General features: G+C 35.7%; 1 protein-coding gene across 1 annotated transcript; it reads left to right on the top strand.

Annotated features, from left to right (window-relative positions):
- The first annotated feature begins 5,258 nt into the window (after nucleotides 1-5,258).
- Nucleotides 5,259-5,835, top strand: LOC132530301 (non-histone chromosomal protein HMG-14). The gene has a single exon (XM_060167423.1). It carries the CDS (start codon nucleotides 5,373-5,375, stop codon nucleotides 5,676-5,678), a length of 306 nt encoding a protein of 101 aa, XP_060023406.1. The 5' UTR covers nucleotides 5,259-5,372; the 3' UTR covers nucleotides 5,679-5,835.
- The last annotated feature ends 11,481 nt before the right edge of the window (nucleotides 5,836-17,316 follow it).

Here is a 17,316-nt window from a genome sequence, read left to right as displayed (position 1 = left end):
GAGGCAGGACTCCAGATAGTGAAAATAGCTGATTATTGCAAGTGCTTAATTATGGTAGCAACAATTAGAATAAGGGGGAAAAGACTGATGAGATATCAAGGAAAACTATCAATACAGCTTGATAACTAATTGCACAAGAAGAGTAAAGGGGAGTGTATACTCAAAAGTGGTTTCAAGGTTCTGATTTGGGGTGAAATAATGATGGTTTTAATTGTCACTTGACAACTTTTTCACATTAGAAAGAAGATAGAAAGAAAGAAAGACAGGAAAAGGAAGGAAGGGTGGGAGGAAGGGAGGGAGGGAAGGAGGAAGGAAGGGAGGGAGGAAGAAAAGAAAAGAATACCTCTAATGTCACTTGGTCAAGAAAAGTGGGAAAGGTAGTTACATGATTAAGGCAAATTCATATTAAAAGAACCAGGACCCTACAAGAATCTGATACAAAGGGGTAATACTACTACACTGAACGGAAAGACTTCCCTTCCAAGGAGACACTTTTATTTACCTAAAATATCAAGATGAAATAGAATCCTCTTCTAACAAGTACTGTGAACCATTAGGTTTCAGGGAAGTCAAACAAAGACAGTCCTACAAACAAAACCTGCATTCTTTGAAGGAAGTGTAAACTGAGACAAGCTGAAAAGAAACCATTTCACTGATCTCAGGGTATCAATAATTCACAGGTAATGATCAATAACTGGCCACCCTAGTTGATCTGTAAATCAAAGCTGTACCACACAGCACTCCATTGCTCTTCATCAACATTTTTATACATTATAATGCAACTTTTACTCTGTGCTTTCAATAATCAAATCTGCCGATATGAGATCTGGTTGTAGTTTCTAAGAACAGAAACCCATGGTGGTTCTAAATTATTAAATGCAATTTTAAAATGCAAAAGGTTCACTTTTCTTCATCCAAAAAAACCCTTACCTACCGTGTTGATAGCAAAATGGATGGTATTAAAGTTACAAACTAATGATTAAAATCACAAAAGCAGATAGAATGGACCTGATTCTGGTTGTTATGAGGAGAATGTTAAGGAGATGGGGCATGGAGGGCTTTAGAGTTTATGGCTCATCACCATTTGTTGGAAACAAGCAATCAATAGGATATATGACTCTGACAAAGATGGGAAACATTTTGAGCCATTATTTTCACCCTCTCTCACAGATGAACAGGATATGAGCAAAGAAGTGTGGACTTGTATATTTTCCAATGACTTACAAATTTAATAAAAAAGAAAGAACATCCATTGATCCTTTTTATGGTCCTAAAGTATGGATGTTCATAGAAAGAATTGTAAGACTCACAGATGAACAGGATATGAGCAAAGAAGTGTGGACTTGTATATTTTCCAATGACTTACAAATTTAATAAAAAAGAAAGAACATCCATTGATCCTTTTTATGGTCCTAAAGTATGGATGTTCATAGAAAGAATTGTAAGAAATAAAGCATCTTTACTCACTACTTTAACTGCATGCCTCTAATGGCACATTTGTTTGAATCAATTTTTAGACTGCTATTCCTTTTAGTAGTATTTCCCTCCCTCACTAGCAAGATTCACTATGGAAAAATATTAACTATTTCTCAAGCACGTGCTATATTATAGTATGAAAAGTCTCCAAAGGTGTTTTGGGGGGTAGAAATTGGTTTAAACCCAGCATGTCTTATCCTATCCAATTGCTCTTCCTTACCTCCCACTAACTCATAAAGTCAGCAATGAGGTAATAAGAGCTGCACCCAGAAAGCTTTCTCCCAAAACTGTCATTAGGCTATCTAGTAGAGCAGGTCATATGGTACATGTCCTCACATCTTTTGGAGACAACAATTAAAATACCCTCAGAACAAAAGAAATAGGCTTGTGTTTTGAGAGCAATCTTTTGTTTGAGATTAAATTACAGAACCCACCCAGTAAAGGCAATTTCAGTGTAAGCAAACTGAAGTTTGGTGACCTTTTCCAGGTGTCTGAGGTACCACAGGGCACTTCTGATAGCTGGGGCAGGGGGCGGGGGCAGGTCAATGTAATACTGTGATGCTAGAGAACTGTCCACAATACCACCCTTTCTTCTGACACCATCTAAAAAGTCTGGGCATTTCCCTAATCACCCTCACTTTTGACACAAATTACAAGTTCAGAGATCCCCAAGACCACCCGCAAGTTCGATAATTTTCTAGAAAAACTGACAAATATCACTGAAAGCTATTATACTCATGGCTGTAGCCTATTACAATGAAAGAATACCAATTAAAATCAGACAAAGGAAAAAATGCAATTGGTAGACTTTAGAAGGTCTCCAAACATGGATCATCCAGCTGTCCTTTCCTGGTGAAGTCACGGACAGTGTTAACTCCTCTCATCAATGACGTGTGCTAATAGACATGAAGAATTTGCATTCAGGAAAGCTCACCTAAGCTTTGGTTTCTAGAGTTTTAACTGGAGCTTCGTCACAGACCCAGTTGACTGTCTCCTGGAGGAGTTGGTCGGGGTTATTCTATAAAGACATTATTAAGAAACTGACAAAATTGAAAGATGCACTGTAGATTAAAGGATTATATTCATGTAAATTTATAAAGTTGATAACTGTACTATGATGTGAAAATGTAAGAGGATAACCCTATTCTTAGGAAACACACACTGACATATTTAGGGATAAAGGGTCAAACTATTATACATGTGTAACTTACCCTAAAATAGCTCAAAATATTATGTGCATATGTATATATGTATATATATAATTACTTACATATATACTCTGTGTGTTTATATAGATACACATATATACATATATGTGTGTATGTATGTGGTGTGTGTATGTCATGTATATGTGTGTGTGTGTATATATGTACACAAAGACATATATATGTTATAACATGTTATAATATATATGTTAGAGAGAGAAAGATGGAGAAAAACAGGAGGAGAGATAGAGGGAGATAAAGAATAGATGGCAAAGCAAATTGGCTAGAGTGTTAAGACAGGTAAAGCTGGGTAGTCTGTGTAAACAATGGTTTTTCTTCACACTATTTTTATTATTGCAAATTTTGTAAATTTGAAACTACTTTGAAATAGTAAAAAAATAGTGAAAAAAAACCCATCTAAAACTGAACAGAAAACACTGCTCCACTTCCAATCCTGTTTCAAGATGAGGCAACAAAACATTCTTGTATGAGTGAGGCTTTCAGTTGCAGGTAATGCTGAAAACTCAAAGGAGCTCACACACTAAATGGAAATAATAGAGAACAGGAGAAATGTCAGGCACTCTGAATCTATGGATTCCAACTATGTCACACAACTCCATCTCTGTCTTTCTTAAATCCGTTTTCCTCTTTGTTATCTTCACCCTTTCAGATACTCGAAATCCTCGTGGTAATAAAGGTGTTCCCCAATGACTCTTAGATTCAAGTGATTCTTACAGCTAGTGATTGCAGCAAAAAGATTCAACATATTTCCTAATAATTCCAGAAGAAATAAAAATTAAAACGAATTCTCTAGGTTTTCAATGGTTTTGCATGTGTTAAACACCGAGGATTAAGCACTATGGACAGTGTGTAGTACTCTGATTGGCCAGGTCTGAGTCACATGACCACCTGTGAGCCATGGGGGGTGGGGACTGTGGGTGTCAAGCATGCAGAAACCACCTGATTGAGAGATGGAAGAGTGGTTCCCAAAAGAAAATAAGGAGTTCTGTTACTATACAAAAATAGGCAAATAATAAAATAAGAAAATCCCCATGACCACCATTCAATGAACTTTACTATACTATCACACTTCATGTTCCCCTACCTCTTAACACCTTTCCTCACAGCAGCATCTTTTGTTGAATCTGAGAAAGAGGCTTTGTATCACAAGGCTGCCCACAGCGAGCGCTCAGGGTCTACTTACACATTCAGTAAAGACCCACTCTGTGAACACAGTAGGCTCGGGGCTATAGGGGTTGGCACTGCAGGAGCTGAGGAGTAGGCCAGCCATTAACTCCACAGGCAGAAGCACTTGAACAGTTCTTCCCAGTGAAATTTATGACACTCCCGAATCCACAAGCACTCTGAGATTTTTCCTCTTACATGGGCAATCTATAAAACCAAAGCTTCTGGATGAGACCTGCAGGTAGTTTATTTCAATTGAAAGTTGTATTCATTTTAACATGTATTAAATTTATCATACAATGAATGCATAATATATGAATATTTAATGAGCATTCAAAATATATTTAAACTATCAAATATTCATGAATAAATATCCATATACTACCAGAAAAACAGAATACATTTGCCAAGAGAGTTGATATCCTTTATTTGGGGGACTGCGATATTCATCTCAATACTATAAGGATATAAACTGATTTAAACAAAAACAACTTTTTGAACTTAATGTTATCAATGAAAAAAAATGTTGCCTTCCATATCAGTAAACAAAGGATGTTGCAGCCTCAAGCCATTACATTACAGCAGCCTGAGGGTGAGCCCTGAGGGAACTCGGGATAGAAACAGGATGCCTGCCATCTACCAGTCAACTGCTACAGCCACCCCCTGAAGGTGCATCCTGAGGACACTCAGGATGAGAAAGCACAGGACTGGCCCCAGATAGCTGAGATGCATATCAAAGGAATAATCTCAATGAACCCTGACGTTTGCATGTTCCCATACACAGAAAAGCACTAAATTCCTTAACTTGAGATACCTGGTTTTCTTTAATTAACAGTAATCTTTTCACATTCAAACTGCCTGGTCTTTGTTGCAAAGTCCTGTATATCCTGGCTTCTCCCTTACCTCTTCTGAGCGGTCTCTCAGAGCTATCTGAGATGCTGTGTTCCCAGCTTAAGTCCTCAATTTTGTCCACCAAATAAAACATAATTCTCAACTTTTAGGCTGCGCATTTTTTTCAGTTGACAATGTTAACATGACACTTCTGTCAGATAAAAAATGATTTAAAAACAATCCTTGTAGAGTCTATTATTTGCTGTCAGCAAAGCCAAAGACTTGGTTCTCAGCTAACTAGTCCAAAGGAGAATCTAGTAAAATAGCTTTCTAAATGAAGAAGCATCAACTCTAACCTGCAGTGCAATAATGTGTTTCTTCTTTCCACAAGAGAGCACTTAAAATGAGATCTCTACCTAAATGCCAGTCATATGATAACAGTCACTGGCTTTATAAAAGTAATTGTCTAAATACAAGATAATTTTTTATGTCACTATCCATCCAGAACGAGGGAAACAAAATTATTCCTATCTCCAATTAAAATATTTTTTGTCGGCGGGTCCCAGCAGCTCGGGCGGCGGGAGGAGCGGCAGCGGCCAGGCAGCCCAGGTTCGCGAAGGCTCTCGGCGCGCCGCGGCCCGCAGGCACCCGGCACGCGCCCGCCCTGCCGCGACGATGCCCAAGAGGAAGGTCAGCTCCGCCGAGGGGGCGGCGAAGGAGGAGCCCAAGAGGAGATCGGCGAGGTTGTCAGCTAAACCGGTTCCTGCAAAAGTGGAAACGAAGCCAAAAAAGGCGGCAGGAAAGGATAAATCTTCCGACAAAAAAGTGCAAACAAAAGGGAAAAGGGGAGCAAAGGGAAAGCAGGCTGAAGTGGCTAACCAAGAGACTAAAGAAGACTTACCTGCAGAAAATGGAGAAACTAAAAATGAGGAGAGCCCAGCTTCTGATGAAGCAGGAGAGAAAGAAGCCAAGTCTGATTAATATCACACACCTGGTCCTATCAGTGGTCCCTGTTTCCCTTCTTGTACAATCCAGAGGAATATTTTTATCAACTATTTTGTAAATGCAAGTTTTTTAGTAGCTCTAGAAACATTTTTAAAAAGGAAGGAATCCCACCTCATCCCATTTTTTAAGTGTAAATGCTTTTTTTTAAGAGGTGAAATCATTTGCTGGTTGTTTATCTTTTGGTACAACCAGAAAATAGTGGGATATTGAATATGGGAGGCTTTGATTGTCTTGGGTGTCAGCTTAACATTCCACAGATGGAGGGTAGCTTTTATATCCTATAATACAAAGCATACTACATGGCAGTTTAGAGTCAGTTGCGCATTTAATGTCTTAAACACTTTAAATTACTTCTCTTCCCACGTTGTTTTTGGTAGAATTGTTTCCTAAAGCAAACCACTCACCCCTTGATCTTGGCTCTCCTGGGCAGAGTTTTGTGCACTCTGTAACATCTTTGGTCGTGGTAGTCCAGTTCTTCTAGTAACTGTTAATGTGCTGTGAACGATTGACAATTTGAGTATGTAGTGTATGTGATATTAAATTGTGAATTAGTGGGACTTACGATGTAACAGCATATCAATATTTGAAGATATTGGTACTTGATATCCTGTGAAGGAAAATTTGCCCCCAAATTTTAAGCTGGAAAGTCACTGGAATAACTGTTCAGAAAAGAATCACAACTACATGATTTTTTAGGTTTTTGGTACGTATGTTGAGAATTGTGTACAAATTGAAATGTCTGTGTACTGATCCTCAAAACAACAAATAAAATCTCAATTATGAAAGAAAAAAAAATATTTTTTGTCTCAAACATTTCATATGAAAGTCCACAAAACAACAGGGTGTAAGTGGTAAAAAGATAAATAAATAAAAATAAACAAAAAATTTGTGGTTAAAAAAAAAGGCAAATTTTCCCACATCACAATTAGAGCCATGTTTAGTTTTCCTCCGTCTGTAACTACAAAATTAAAGTATATATTCCTGCTTTCCTTTTCTCCCTTTTAGCTAAGCTCTGGGGCAGTAAACAGGTATATTTGTGGAACTAGGGAAGTATGGGAAAAAATGACCAATCTTTGATATTTTTCTAGCCAGTTCCCATATCCCATATCCTGAAATTAATATTTCACCTGCTGCTCCGTTCTACATCTCTGCAAGACTTCAGAAAGATGCTCACTGATCACTTCTAGAATGGAGATACAGGGTGAAAAGAGAAGGATAGAAAACGTCTGACAGCTGTGATTTGCTACAAATGGAATGGTGGCTCATCCAGAAGAGATTAAATAATTTCAATTCAATAAATACTTATTTTACTAGACCTATCACTTATATGCTATGTTCAAAGTCCCCTTGTAGCTAAACAATGCATTTGCTCAGGCAAAGGATACCAAGCTACTCTATAACCTGGTTTACTTATTTCATGGGTTGAGTCATAATCTAAAATTATTTCGATTACATAAATATATGTTTGTATCTTCCACACAAGCTATGCCCTGTAAATGCAGAATCTTGTCTGTTTTGTCCTCTCCTTTCCCCTGGGTGCCTGTCACCTAGTGGATGCTCAGTAAATATTTGTTGATTAAATGAAGATAAGGTGTTTAAGAATTAGGGTATACCAATAGCTTTAATAAGTCACCCCCACCTCTCAGTGGCTTAACCCCAAAATAGATTTACTCCTGGGTCACATAAGAGTCCAAAGCAAGTCAGTGGGGATGGTAGATACCGGATCATCCTCAACATACAGCTGCTGATTTTTTTGTTTTTTAGGAAATGACATCCAGCTGGCAGATGCAGGGGGTGGGGGAGCAGAGAGATAGAGAGAGAGAGTTAAAGGCACTCCCTCTGTTAAATTATCTAGGCAGAAGCAACACATGTCACTTGTGATTTTTATGTAGAAATATAGTGACTGAAACTTGAATAAGGGTTTCTTAGAAATAAAATAACCCAAATTTAAAAAATTGTGTTTTGAAATTGAAACTATATTATTTTTATGCACTCATATATAAGGACTTTTTCAGACAAGTTTTTGCTCCATTTAAAATAAATTTGATGGAAATTCTCACGGTTCAATGCCCCCCAAAACAATCATACTCTACCTTTTAATATGAGAAGGGTTCTATTTACTGAATACAATTATCCTCTATTAATACAACACTGTTTAATTGCTTATATTATAATCAGCATTTTTGACATAGAATAACACAATAATTTTGTTTCTAATAACAACTTAAAATTATTTTGCATGATTACAGTAGTTTCCCTTATTTATTTCATTATTGGCATCAATTATAAGAAAGGCTCATGGTAAGTCCAATAAAATGTGAATCCTAAATTTCAGAACCTAAACTCCAATATGTTTCAACCATACTGTGGTATTCCTAAAAGGTTTCATATTAAAAAAAGTAAGATAGATTTACAAAGTAATGTTTTAAAGTCCTATAATTTTTAGAGAACACTCACATATTACTTCATATGATCCTTACCAAAAGCTTGGCATATACAGGTGGAACTTTTTTTCGTGTGTCCATCTTAAAAATTAGGAAAGTGAGTATGCAGTTGGTCCAGTGACTGAGGTGATCTTCCCCTCTGCTCCCTACCTAAGAATAGGAAATTCTCTCCTCAAGAAAATACAGTTGACCCTGGAACAATGTAGAGGTTAGAGACGCTGACTCCCTGTGCAGTCAAAAATCCACATATAACTTTATGGTCGGCCCTTCTCATCTGTGGTTCTGAATCTGAGGATTCAACCAACCACAGATCATGTAGTACTGTATTACTTATCAAAAAAAAAAATCCATGTATAAGTGGATCTGTGCAGTTCAAACCCAGGTTGTTCAAAGGGCAACTGTAATGTCATTCAGATTCTCTACAACTTGTCATATCCCAAATCTGGTATTCACTGATGAACAACCAAGACTACCAAGAAAAGGAGAATTAGAATAAAAAAAAAACAGAATCAGAATCATAGATGACCTAAACATTAAATTTCATACATATTTTGGTAAATATTATCAAGTTCAAGAAAATAGATGACAAGGTGAAGAATTTAACTTGACAACTAGAAACTATAAACTGATTGAAGTTGAACTGATAGAATTAAAAATTATACGAAATTTAAAACTCGGTAGTGGATTGGACACAGGTAAAGAGAGGTAAGTGAACTGGAAGATAGAGTAGTAACAATATTAAGACTAAAGCACGGGAAACGAAAAGAATAAAAAGGACACAAAAGCGCATTTGAGACATATGGGCCACAGTAAACATTTTTATCATATGTGTAAACTGGAGTCCAAAGAAAAAAGGAGACCGAGATTGGGATGAAAACAATATTTCAGAAATGTTAACAGCTGAGAGTTCTCTAAAACTAAAAAGAATATATAATATGGAGCCATAAATTCAATAAGCACTAAAAAAACGCAACAAGAACAAATACAAAGAAAACCACACCTAAGATCACCACAGTACAATTCATGAATGGCAAAGAAAAACATGACATCTTAGAAGCAGCCAGACGAAAAAGAGAGAGATTACTTTCAAAGGAACAATAGGATTAAGATTACAGCTTACTTCTCAGTGAAACTGAATGGATACTAGAAAATAATGGAATAACATTTTTAAGTGCTAAAGAAAAGAACTTCCCATTGGGAATTCTAGAGGCAGAGAAAATGTTGTTTGGAAGGAAAGATGAAATAAAGAAATTTGCAGACAAACAAAATTTAGAAAATATTTTCTCATCAGAACTGACTGAATTGAATTAAATTATAAAGGGAGACCTGCAGCCAGAAGGAAGATTATCACAGATGAAAATAAGGACTTTATAAAGAATTATGTATAACAGAAAGGATAAATAAGTGGATAAACCTAAATAAAATCTAACAGCACAAAAGAGTAATAATAAAATATATGAAAAATTAGAATGCATTAAAACAAATGGAAGAGGAAAAAGTAGTAAAAGAAATTTAAGATCTCAGCATTGCTTGAGAAGCAGTAAAAGAGCTAAGAAGTCATGGTACATGTGTAACTGCTACTTGCAAAAATAACAAGCTAATACAAGGGAAAATGGAATTTGAAGAAATCTCAGAGGAAGAAAGAAGAGCAAAAGGAACATAACAAGGTGGGACAAATAGTAAACAAGGAGTAAACGGTCTATAAGAAAATACATTAACTGTAAATACTCAAATTAAAGGACAAGGATTATTGAAACAAACAAAAAACCTAATTCTATGCCACCTACAAGAGACAAGAGTCAGATTGAAAATGAAAGGATTCAAAAATTATGTCATAACAACAGTAAGCAAAATGGAAGATTTTTTAACGTTAACATAGATTTGAAAGCAAAAAGTATCACTGGCGATAAGGCAGGATAATAAAACCCACTGTTACTTTACAAGGAATATATTATAAATCTAAACTTCAATGCAATATATGAAGGGAAATTCCAAAAATCTAAGTAGAAATAGAAAAATCTGAATTACCTAGATCAGTAACATAGAACCACAGCAACAAATCAGCAGATTATAGGAGATCTGAATACCATCATTAAAAACTTTGGCCTAAATTTACATAAAACACTGAACCAACAATGAGGGAATATATATATTACGCAGAAATTTTTAGGTGCGCATGGCACATTTATAAAATTGACTACATTCTGGTTATAAAACAAGACTCCGAATAAGCAAGAAATTTAAAACTATACAACCAATATTTTACCAAATAGTTGGATATTAAAAACGTACTTCTGATCATTATGTAGGTCAAAGATAAAGTCGCAATGGGAATTAGAATTTTATTAATTGAATGATAATGAAAATATGCCATAACAAAACCTGTGGGTTGCAAATAAAGCTCTGGTCACAGAGAAGTTTATGTATTCCAATTATACTCTCTAAATGTAAAACGGAAAGGAATAAAGCAACTAGAAGAGAACCTATCACCCTGAGGTAGGCAGCTCCTGAACTGTACCTGGTGGGGAAGGCAGGGCAGAACTTCAGGAGGCCAGCTGGGAGCACGGTGAACCCCATGTCAGGAGCAGTCTCCAAGAAAGAGAATTTAATGTACAAAGGGATGCCTAAAATATATTTAAGAGCTAGCACCCTGACCCCTCTTAAGGTTGACTTATGCTGCTGGGGAAAAAATAAGAAGTGCTCGATGTAGAAGGTGAATAGCTTTATAATTCCCAGGAGAATCTTGGTACCAGGACCACACAATGAAGAACTTGGAGTCCCCGTGGCTAATCCAGCAGAGAGAAAATGAGAAACAGAGATGCGAGAGAAAATAAAGGGAACTCTTGGTGCAATTTGGTGCTGCTGCAGGCCCAAGTCCATGTATGTGCTCTCTATCTCCACATCTTAAATAAAAGCCACCATGATCCTCAGTCTTTCAGGTACTTAGAATTTCTCTTTAGAACCTGAAAATGGGGTCAAGTTTGCTGTCTGCATCACTACAGTACAAAATAGAGGCAGGATGTTTGAAATACTTCTCCATCTGGCAGAGGAGGCCTTGAAGCTGTGAGCCACTCACTGCAAACCAGCAGGACATGAAGGATTCTTGAGAAGATCTGAAGCTACTGGGAGGCCTTTGAGGAGTTAAATCCCATAGTAAATACTGTACCTTCAATGGCCCCTTCTCCCTCTCTGTCCAGTCTTCCTCCACTCCCGTGGGGACCCAAAGGGGTTAAATGAGCACTCTGATGTAATCAATATAGCAAATTACTGGTATTTTCTATGGATTATTGAGATCATAAATGCCCTATATACAGTATTATATAGAAAGCAAGAGAGTTGACATAATACTTATATAAAACCATGAAGGTGGAACTATTGTCCTTGGTCCTTACCATATAAACACACACACATAGACACACACACACTTAATGGAGATTGAAAATTTACATATTTATTGTTTTCCAAACCAATAGATGCACACCTAAATCTCCAATGATAATGTCTATGATAAGCTTTTCTAGTCAGGGTATCACATGTAGACATAGCAGTTTCAATTCAAAATCAGGCTACCACCTGTTAAATATACAGGAGTCCACATTTATGTGCCATGATCCATCACTGTTGTGCTAAAGCCATGTAAGAAAATTAAATGGGGATATCTAGGAATCACAACTACTACATTTTTCATATCTTTGACAGTAATACACATCTCTTCAATAATTCCAGAAATGCAGTATTGCTGTTGATTTCAAGCTTGTTGGAATGGGAGACAAGTTCAGTTTAGTTTCGTTTGGCTTTCCTACACAAATTTGAAAAGCAAGACAAGGGATGTTCTATCACTAACTGTGTTTTCCCCACTTATATATCAGGAACGGGATAAATATCCACAAATTTCATTATGAACCAGTGAGCACACTGTGAGTTGGGCTTGGGTCAGAACTCAGTTTATCACCTGACCTCCATATCTCTCATGCTAACAACTTGAGAGGGTATCACTTCTGTTTAATAGATGTTATTGATACCTCAGACCACTTATCTAGATGTTTTTGAAGTGTCTGAATGTTACTCCAGGTCAGTGTCAGATTCAATAATTCAGTTGCTGATTCAAGACTCTTATAAGATACACATATGCATGTGTACATGCACACACACACACACACACATCCATTCATTCATCTATCTGTCATCTACCTATCTATATCTATAAATATTTTTTGACATAGCATTAAGTGAAAGAAGTGTGAGAACATTTCCCAGTTTGTGGATTTTCAATTTTCCCTTGTGAAGACTGAGTTGCTCTATTTATAGAAGCTTGAGAAGCTGGAGTTACTAGGTCTTCTTAATGATTCATACATTTTATCATAGTAAATATCTTTTAATCCCTGATAGTATTTTTGACTTCTTTTTCTGATATTATTATAACTAAATTCATTTCTTTTTGATCAGTATTCTCCCCTTAGATTCTTTCTGTCACTTATACTTCAGACTTTCTATGTCCTGTTAAATTGGGTATGTCATAAATAAATAATAATAATGTCTATTTAGCTAAATTAAATCTTACGTTTAATGTATTTATTGTGATTTTAATTTTAACATTTTTCTTTCTTAAGAACTTCATTGGATATTTTGCAAATAGATATAGACTTTTTCTTGATTTTGTCTTTATTTTATAAAATATTTTATATAATTTCTTTATATTTAGAACTGAATTTTCAAAAATCACTGGATTTATTGAAAGACATGGTATGTATATCAGTTCTTTTTTTTAGCTGACTTTTATTTATGTTTGACTTCATTTCATCTATAGTTCATATTTGATATTGAGGTCATTTTTTTTCAGTTTAGTTTGTTGAAATTCTGAGGGCTTAAGTAGAGAATAATTTCCTCTAAAATAGGTCTAAATGTGCTTCTTCTGGGTTCCAAGGAACACTATTAACCTGGGAAACTATCTTGAGCTTAGCTTCAATTCATCAATATATGATTTTTATGATTAGAGATCTACTTCTAATTTGAACTTCAGACCCAAGTGAGATCTGTAATTGCAAACATGCAGGGCATATTATTATTAACCCCCAGCCACAGCATAAAAATATGATTTCTTACAGCCTTCCATTAGTGATAGGCACATTTTTGTACCCTCCTGTTTTAGCCCCCAGTGAGACTCTGCACTTAATATACAGGTGTAAGATTCATCCCCAACTTAGCAAAAGTCCATGATTTAGTCAGTTTTTCCTAAACTGATATTGAATTTGCCTCTAAGACAGTCTCAGATTTCTTTGACTAAAATCACTTCTCTGATTACAAGCCATCTTTTGTTATTTTTATTGTATTGTGTTTTATTTCTTTGGTGGGAGAACTTAATTGCCTGCCTTATCGTCTTACAATCTCAGCAATGTATTAACTTTTATGTTATTTTATCCTCTCTCTAGTAATACTGTGGACTGGTATTCTTTTTAAGACCTACTCTAATATACTTATTTATATATTTTGTAAAAGGTATGTTTATATTCTTAATATCAATTTTTTTTTCTTTTTAGCGCCTTGGTAAAATCCACCATGTACAGACAGGCATAAGGAAGACCAGGAGTTTATTCATCATCAGAAACTCATCCTATTAGAAACACCATGTATTGGATAATTCGATAATATCTAATTGGCCCAATCAGATTCTGTAGCAGATAGAATTCCCTTGGAAACAGACTCTAAGAATATGAGATTTGTATGTAGTAGAGCTATTAATGTGTGTTCTTGGGAACAATATCTGTTAATAATATAGTAAAACAATGTAGGAAGAAATACAACATAGTTCTCCAAAGAAAATACATCTAAAGTTAGTTGAATTTCCCGAATGTCTTGTAACCATGAAAAACTATATATGGAGTCCCTATGATTACTGTACTTACCTATGGGGTAGTACTGCTCTTATATTTCCATCAGTTCTATCAATCTTCATGTCCTAAGCCTTAATACATTTTTTTATCAAGAAATCCAGTAATTTCCTAGTGTCCTCACAGTAGATATGGTTGTTTGCTTAAGCCATAACATTGCTTCCTTTTACATACAACTCTGATTTTGATTAGATATCAACCTTCCCACAGGCAGCTTGGATATCCATAGGCTGTGGGTGACACATTGGAAACCAATAACATGCCATTCATCAAACATTCTGGTTAAGCTGTCATTCTACTTGTCAGTGATCTTTTTTTTTTTTTCAGGAATAGAAATGCAGTGAAATTCAGATCACAGAGAATCATAAAGAAATTTGCTTTTGGAAAAATCATTTCTCTGTAATTAGCAATGATTTCCAGAAACATTTCTTCTTCTATCACTGATGTGAAGGAAAATGCAGGTAATCATGATCATTCTTGGCAGTAATTCTACAAGTATGTACAGAACCAATTTTAGGGTGGCATCAATACTGTGGCCAGGAGAGCTGAGAGATAGTAAAACTTGAGCCTTTATAATACTAATGAGCTCCTAAATTGATAAATTCTGAAGATTGTCTTTCTGCTAGACTTCTTCTGTATCAGCTTATTCATAGCAATCATAGTTAAGCTGTTTGAATCAGAGTTCCTTGAGTCAGCATCCTAAATGAATAAAATATTTGTGTTAGAAATGGAAATCTGAAAATAACATTCTAAAATATGGAATTGAGTAAAATTGATACAAGGCAATAAGGATAATATTTTTCTGTCACAGGAATCTGAAAATACTAGTTATTCTACAGAAAAGTTCTGTTTAACTATTGCCTATCGTATATTGAGATGTATCAACTTTTGATGATGGCTGAGTCATCCTGAATCCTAGTAGGAAATATTTATGAGATTGAACTAGATTGAATCCTTTCTTTGGCATTACATAACACCTTAAATATGAGAAAACTTTTGTCTGCAAGTGACTCATATGAAATCTGAGCGAGAAAAATATGTCTCTGCTAAGAGAGGTCATCTTCACTTATGGATTATAATCAAAACATTTGGAAGTTTAGTAATCAGGGGCCTGGATAATTTAGAAAAGCTAAGGCTTGTAAGAACGGTACTCTAAACGTTTGGGAATTTGAGAGAAAATAAGATTAGAACAAAACACTTGTCCCCCCCAAAGCTCTTCCAAGCGCCTCCTGTAAAGCACTGTGTGACTGATGAAGGGCACAGTCTGATAATTGTGAAGATACAGCTGTCTAAAGCAGCGATATTCGTGCCAGAGGCAGTTGGTTAAATCACCTGGTAACTGAGACCAAGAGGAAAGGAAAGTGTTACATTAAGGTCTCATGGCACAGACAGAGCACAGAGCTTGTTATCATAAACCAGAAACTTCCAGATTCATAGGCCCAAATAATTGCTGATTGTGTATTAGTATTCATGCAGTTAATTGAAAACAAGTAGACTGTATAACTAGTTTTAAAAGAAATGTATACCAAAGTGACCCCAAGCCTGGTTAGAGTATATGATTGCTAAACCTTCTAAAGTAAACACTAGTCCCAAGAATTTTCACCTACAGAAAGTACGTTGCTAAAGTGGTGCAGACCCAGAAAAGAAATTTTACACTGTCCACTCTAAGGTCACAGAGACAACAGACATGGCTATACTCTGAGAGAGGAGAATAAAAGCTCTCTGATTCACAAGCTATGAAAATCACTTCACTGACAGAACAGGAAGTTTTTGTATCCCTGTCCAACATGTAAAGTATATTATAGACAACTGCATATTTTCCCATTGTCCACCTTTACAAAAGGGAGTTCTTTATTGTAATTATCATGCTTTTTACCACTTTGTGTACAGTTAAGGAAGATAAATCACCTTATCACTGGACCATTGGGAGCCATGTCAGAGGACTGAATACTACCCAGAGATCTTGTACTTCAGAATAAATGCAGTAATTGACTTTGGATTTTCTCCCTTTGGAAAGGACTTAAGACATATTTCAAGTGGGCACGAACTTTTTTTAAATGTATTGTAGAATGTGTGGAATGAAAATATGTATGTGGAATAAGTTCTTGGATAGCCAAAGAGCTTGTAATATTGGATTTTAATTGTTGCTTATCCATTTATATTCCATATTCCCCCTTTATTTCCCTACTAGAAACTGAATTCATTTTCCCCAAATACCCAGTTCATTCTATGAAGCTTTATATAACTTAGTAGAGACTGAGTGGGCACTGTTTAGTCTAAACCAATCACAATATTTATCTTTACATCTATCAGTGATTGGTTGGAAAATAGACATGGAATTTACTGAGAATTGAAAGAATTGGGAAGTCAGCTAAGGGCTTCTGGGAAAGTTCTTTGCTCTTCAGTCAAGAATCTAAGAACAGGAATAAGCCTCTAAAACTGATTGCTACTGGCAGTCACCTTGTAACCCTGAGGGCAACCAGTCTTAGCATAAAGCTAATCTGAGGACAAAAGAGATAAAAGACAGATAAAACCAATGACTCTGATGACCTCATTAAGTCATGTATTCAGTGAGCTTAGAAATCTGCTCCAACTTCCAGTTTTATGAGACAATAGATGATCTCATTGTTTTAGCAAGTTTATATAGAATTCCTATTAATTAATCCAAAAGCATTCTAAATAATATAATCATATTCCCCATCTATTCCCTCTGGAAAACCTAGAGGGTGCTTGTGAAGATTCTATATAGGACAGTTTTCCAGGGGTATCCACAGTAATTCCATACATCAAGCATCTCTGTGGCCTAGTGCTTTTTACTCCATTCTGTCCTCTTTTATGATAACCCCCTGTAAAACTGGATGATCTATATATGTCTGTACTTCATTTCTGGATTATTCAGGTACTGAGCCATGTGACTTCAGGTTTCCTTGAAGAGCAAAAAATTACACTGGGTATTTATTTCAGTGTCTGGACAGCTCATGATAAGAATATTCTATTTCATTTTAGTTTTGTCAATAGGGAGGGTTCTGTGCCCAGAGGAGAATGATAATCAAAACAGTATAATGTTTTCTTATGCTTGAGAATACTAATGCTGTTAAATATTTCTCTCAAACACTATGTGTAATGAATGACTGGAATTCAATCCTAGGTATAAACTTTAATTTACTCCATCTTTCCCCAGTTTTTATACTTACATTTTTTATTGTCCTTTGCTTTTGTAAGTAATGCCTCTATAAATATGTTTATACAAAATCAGTATTATTCAATAGAATTATTTTTGAA

This window comes from Lagenorhynchus albirostris, chromosome 12, assembly GCF_949774975.1.
Source record: "Lagenorhynchus albirostris chromosome 12, mLagAlb1.1, whole genome shotgun sequence".
Classification (NCBI taxonomy): Eukaryota; Metazoa; Chordata; class Mammalia; order Artiodactyla; family Delphinidae; genus Lagenorhynchus; species Lagenorhynchus albirostris.
Note: the sequence above shows the minus strand (reverse complement) of the source record. Positions and strands in the feature narration are given on the sequence as shown.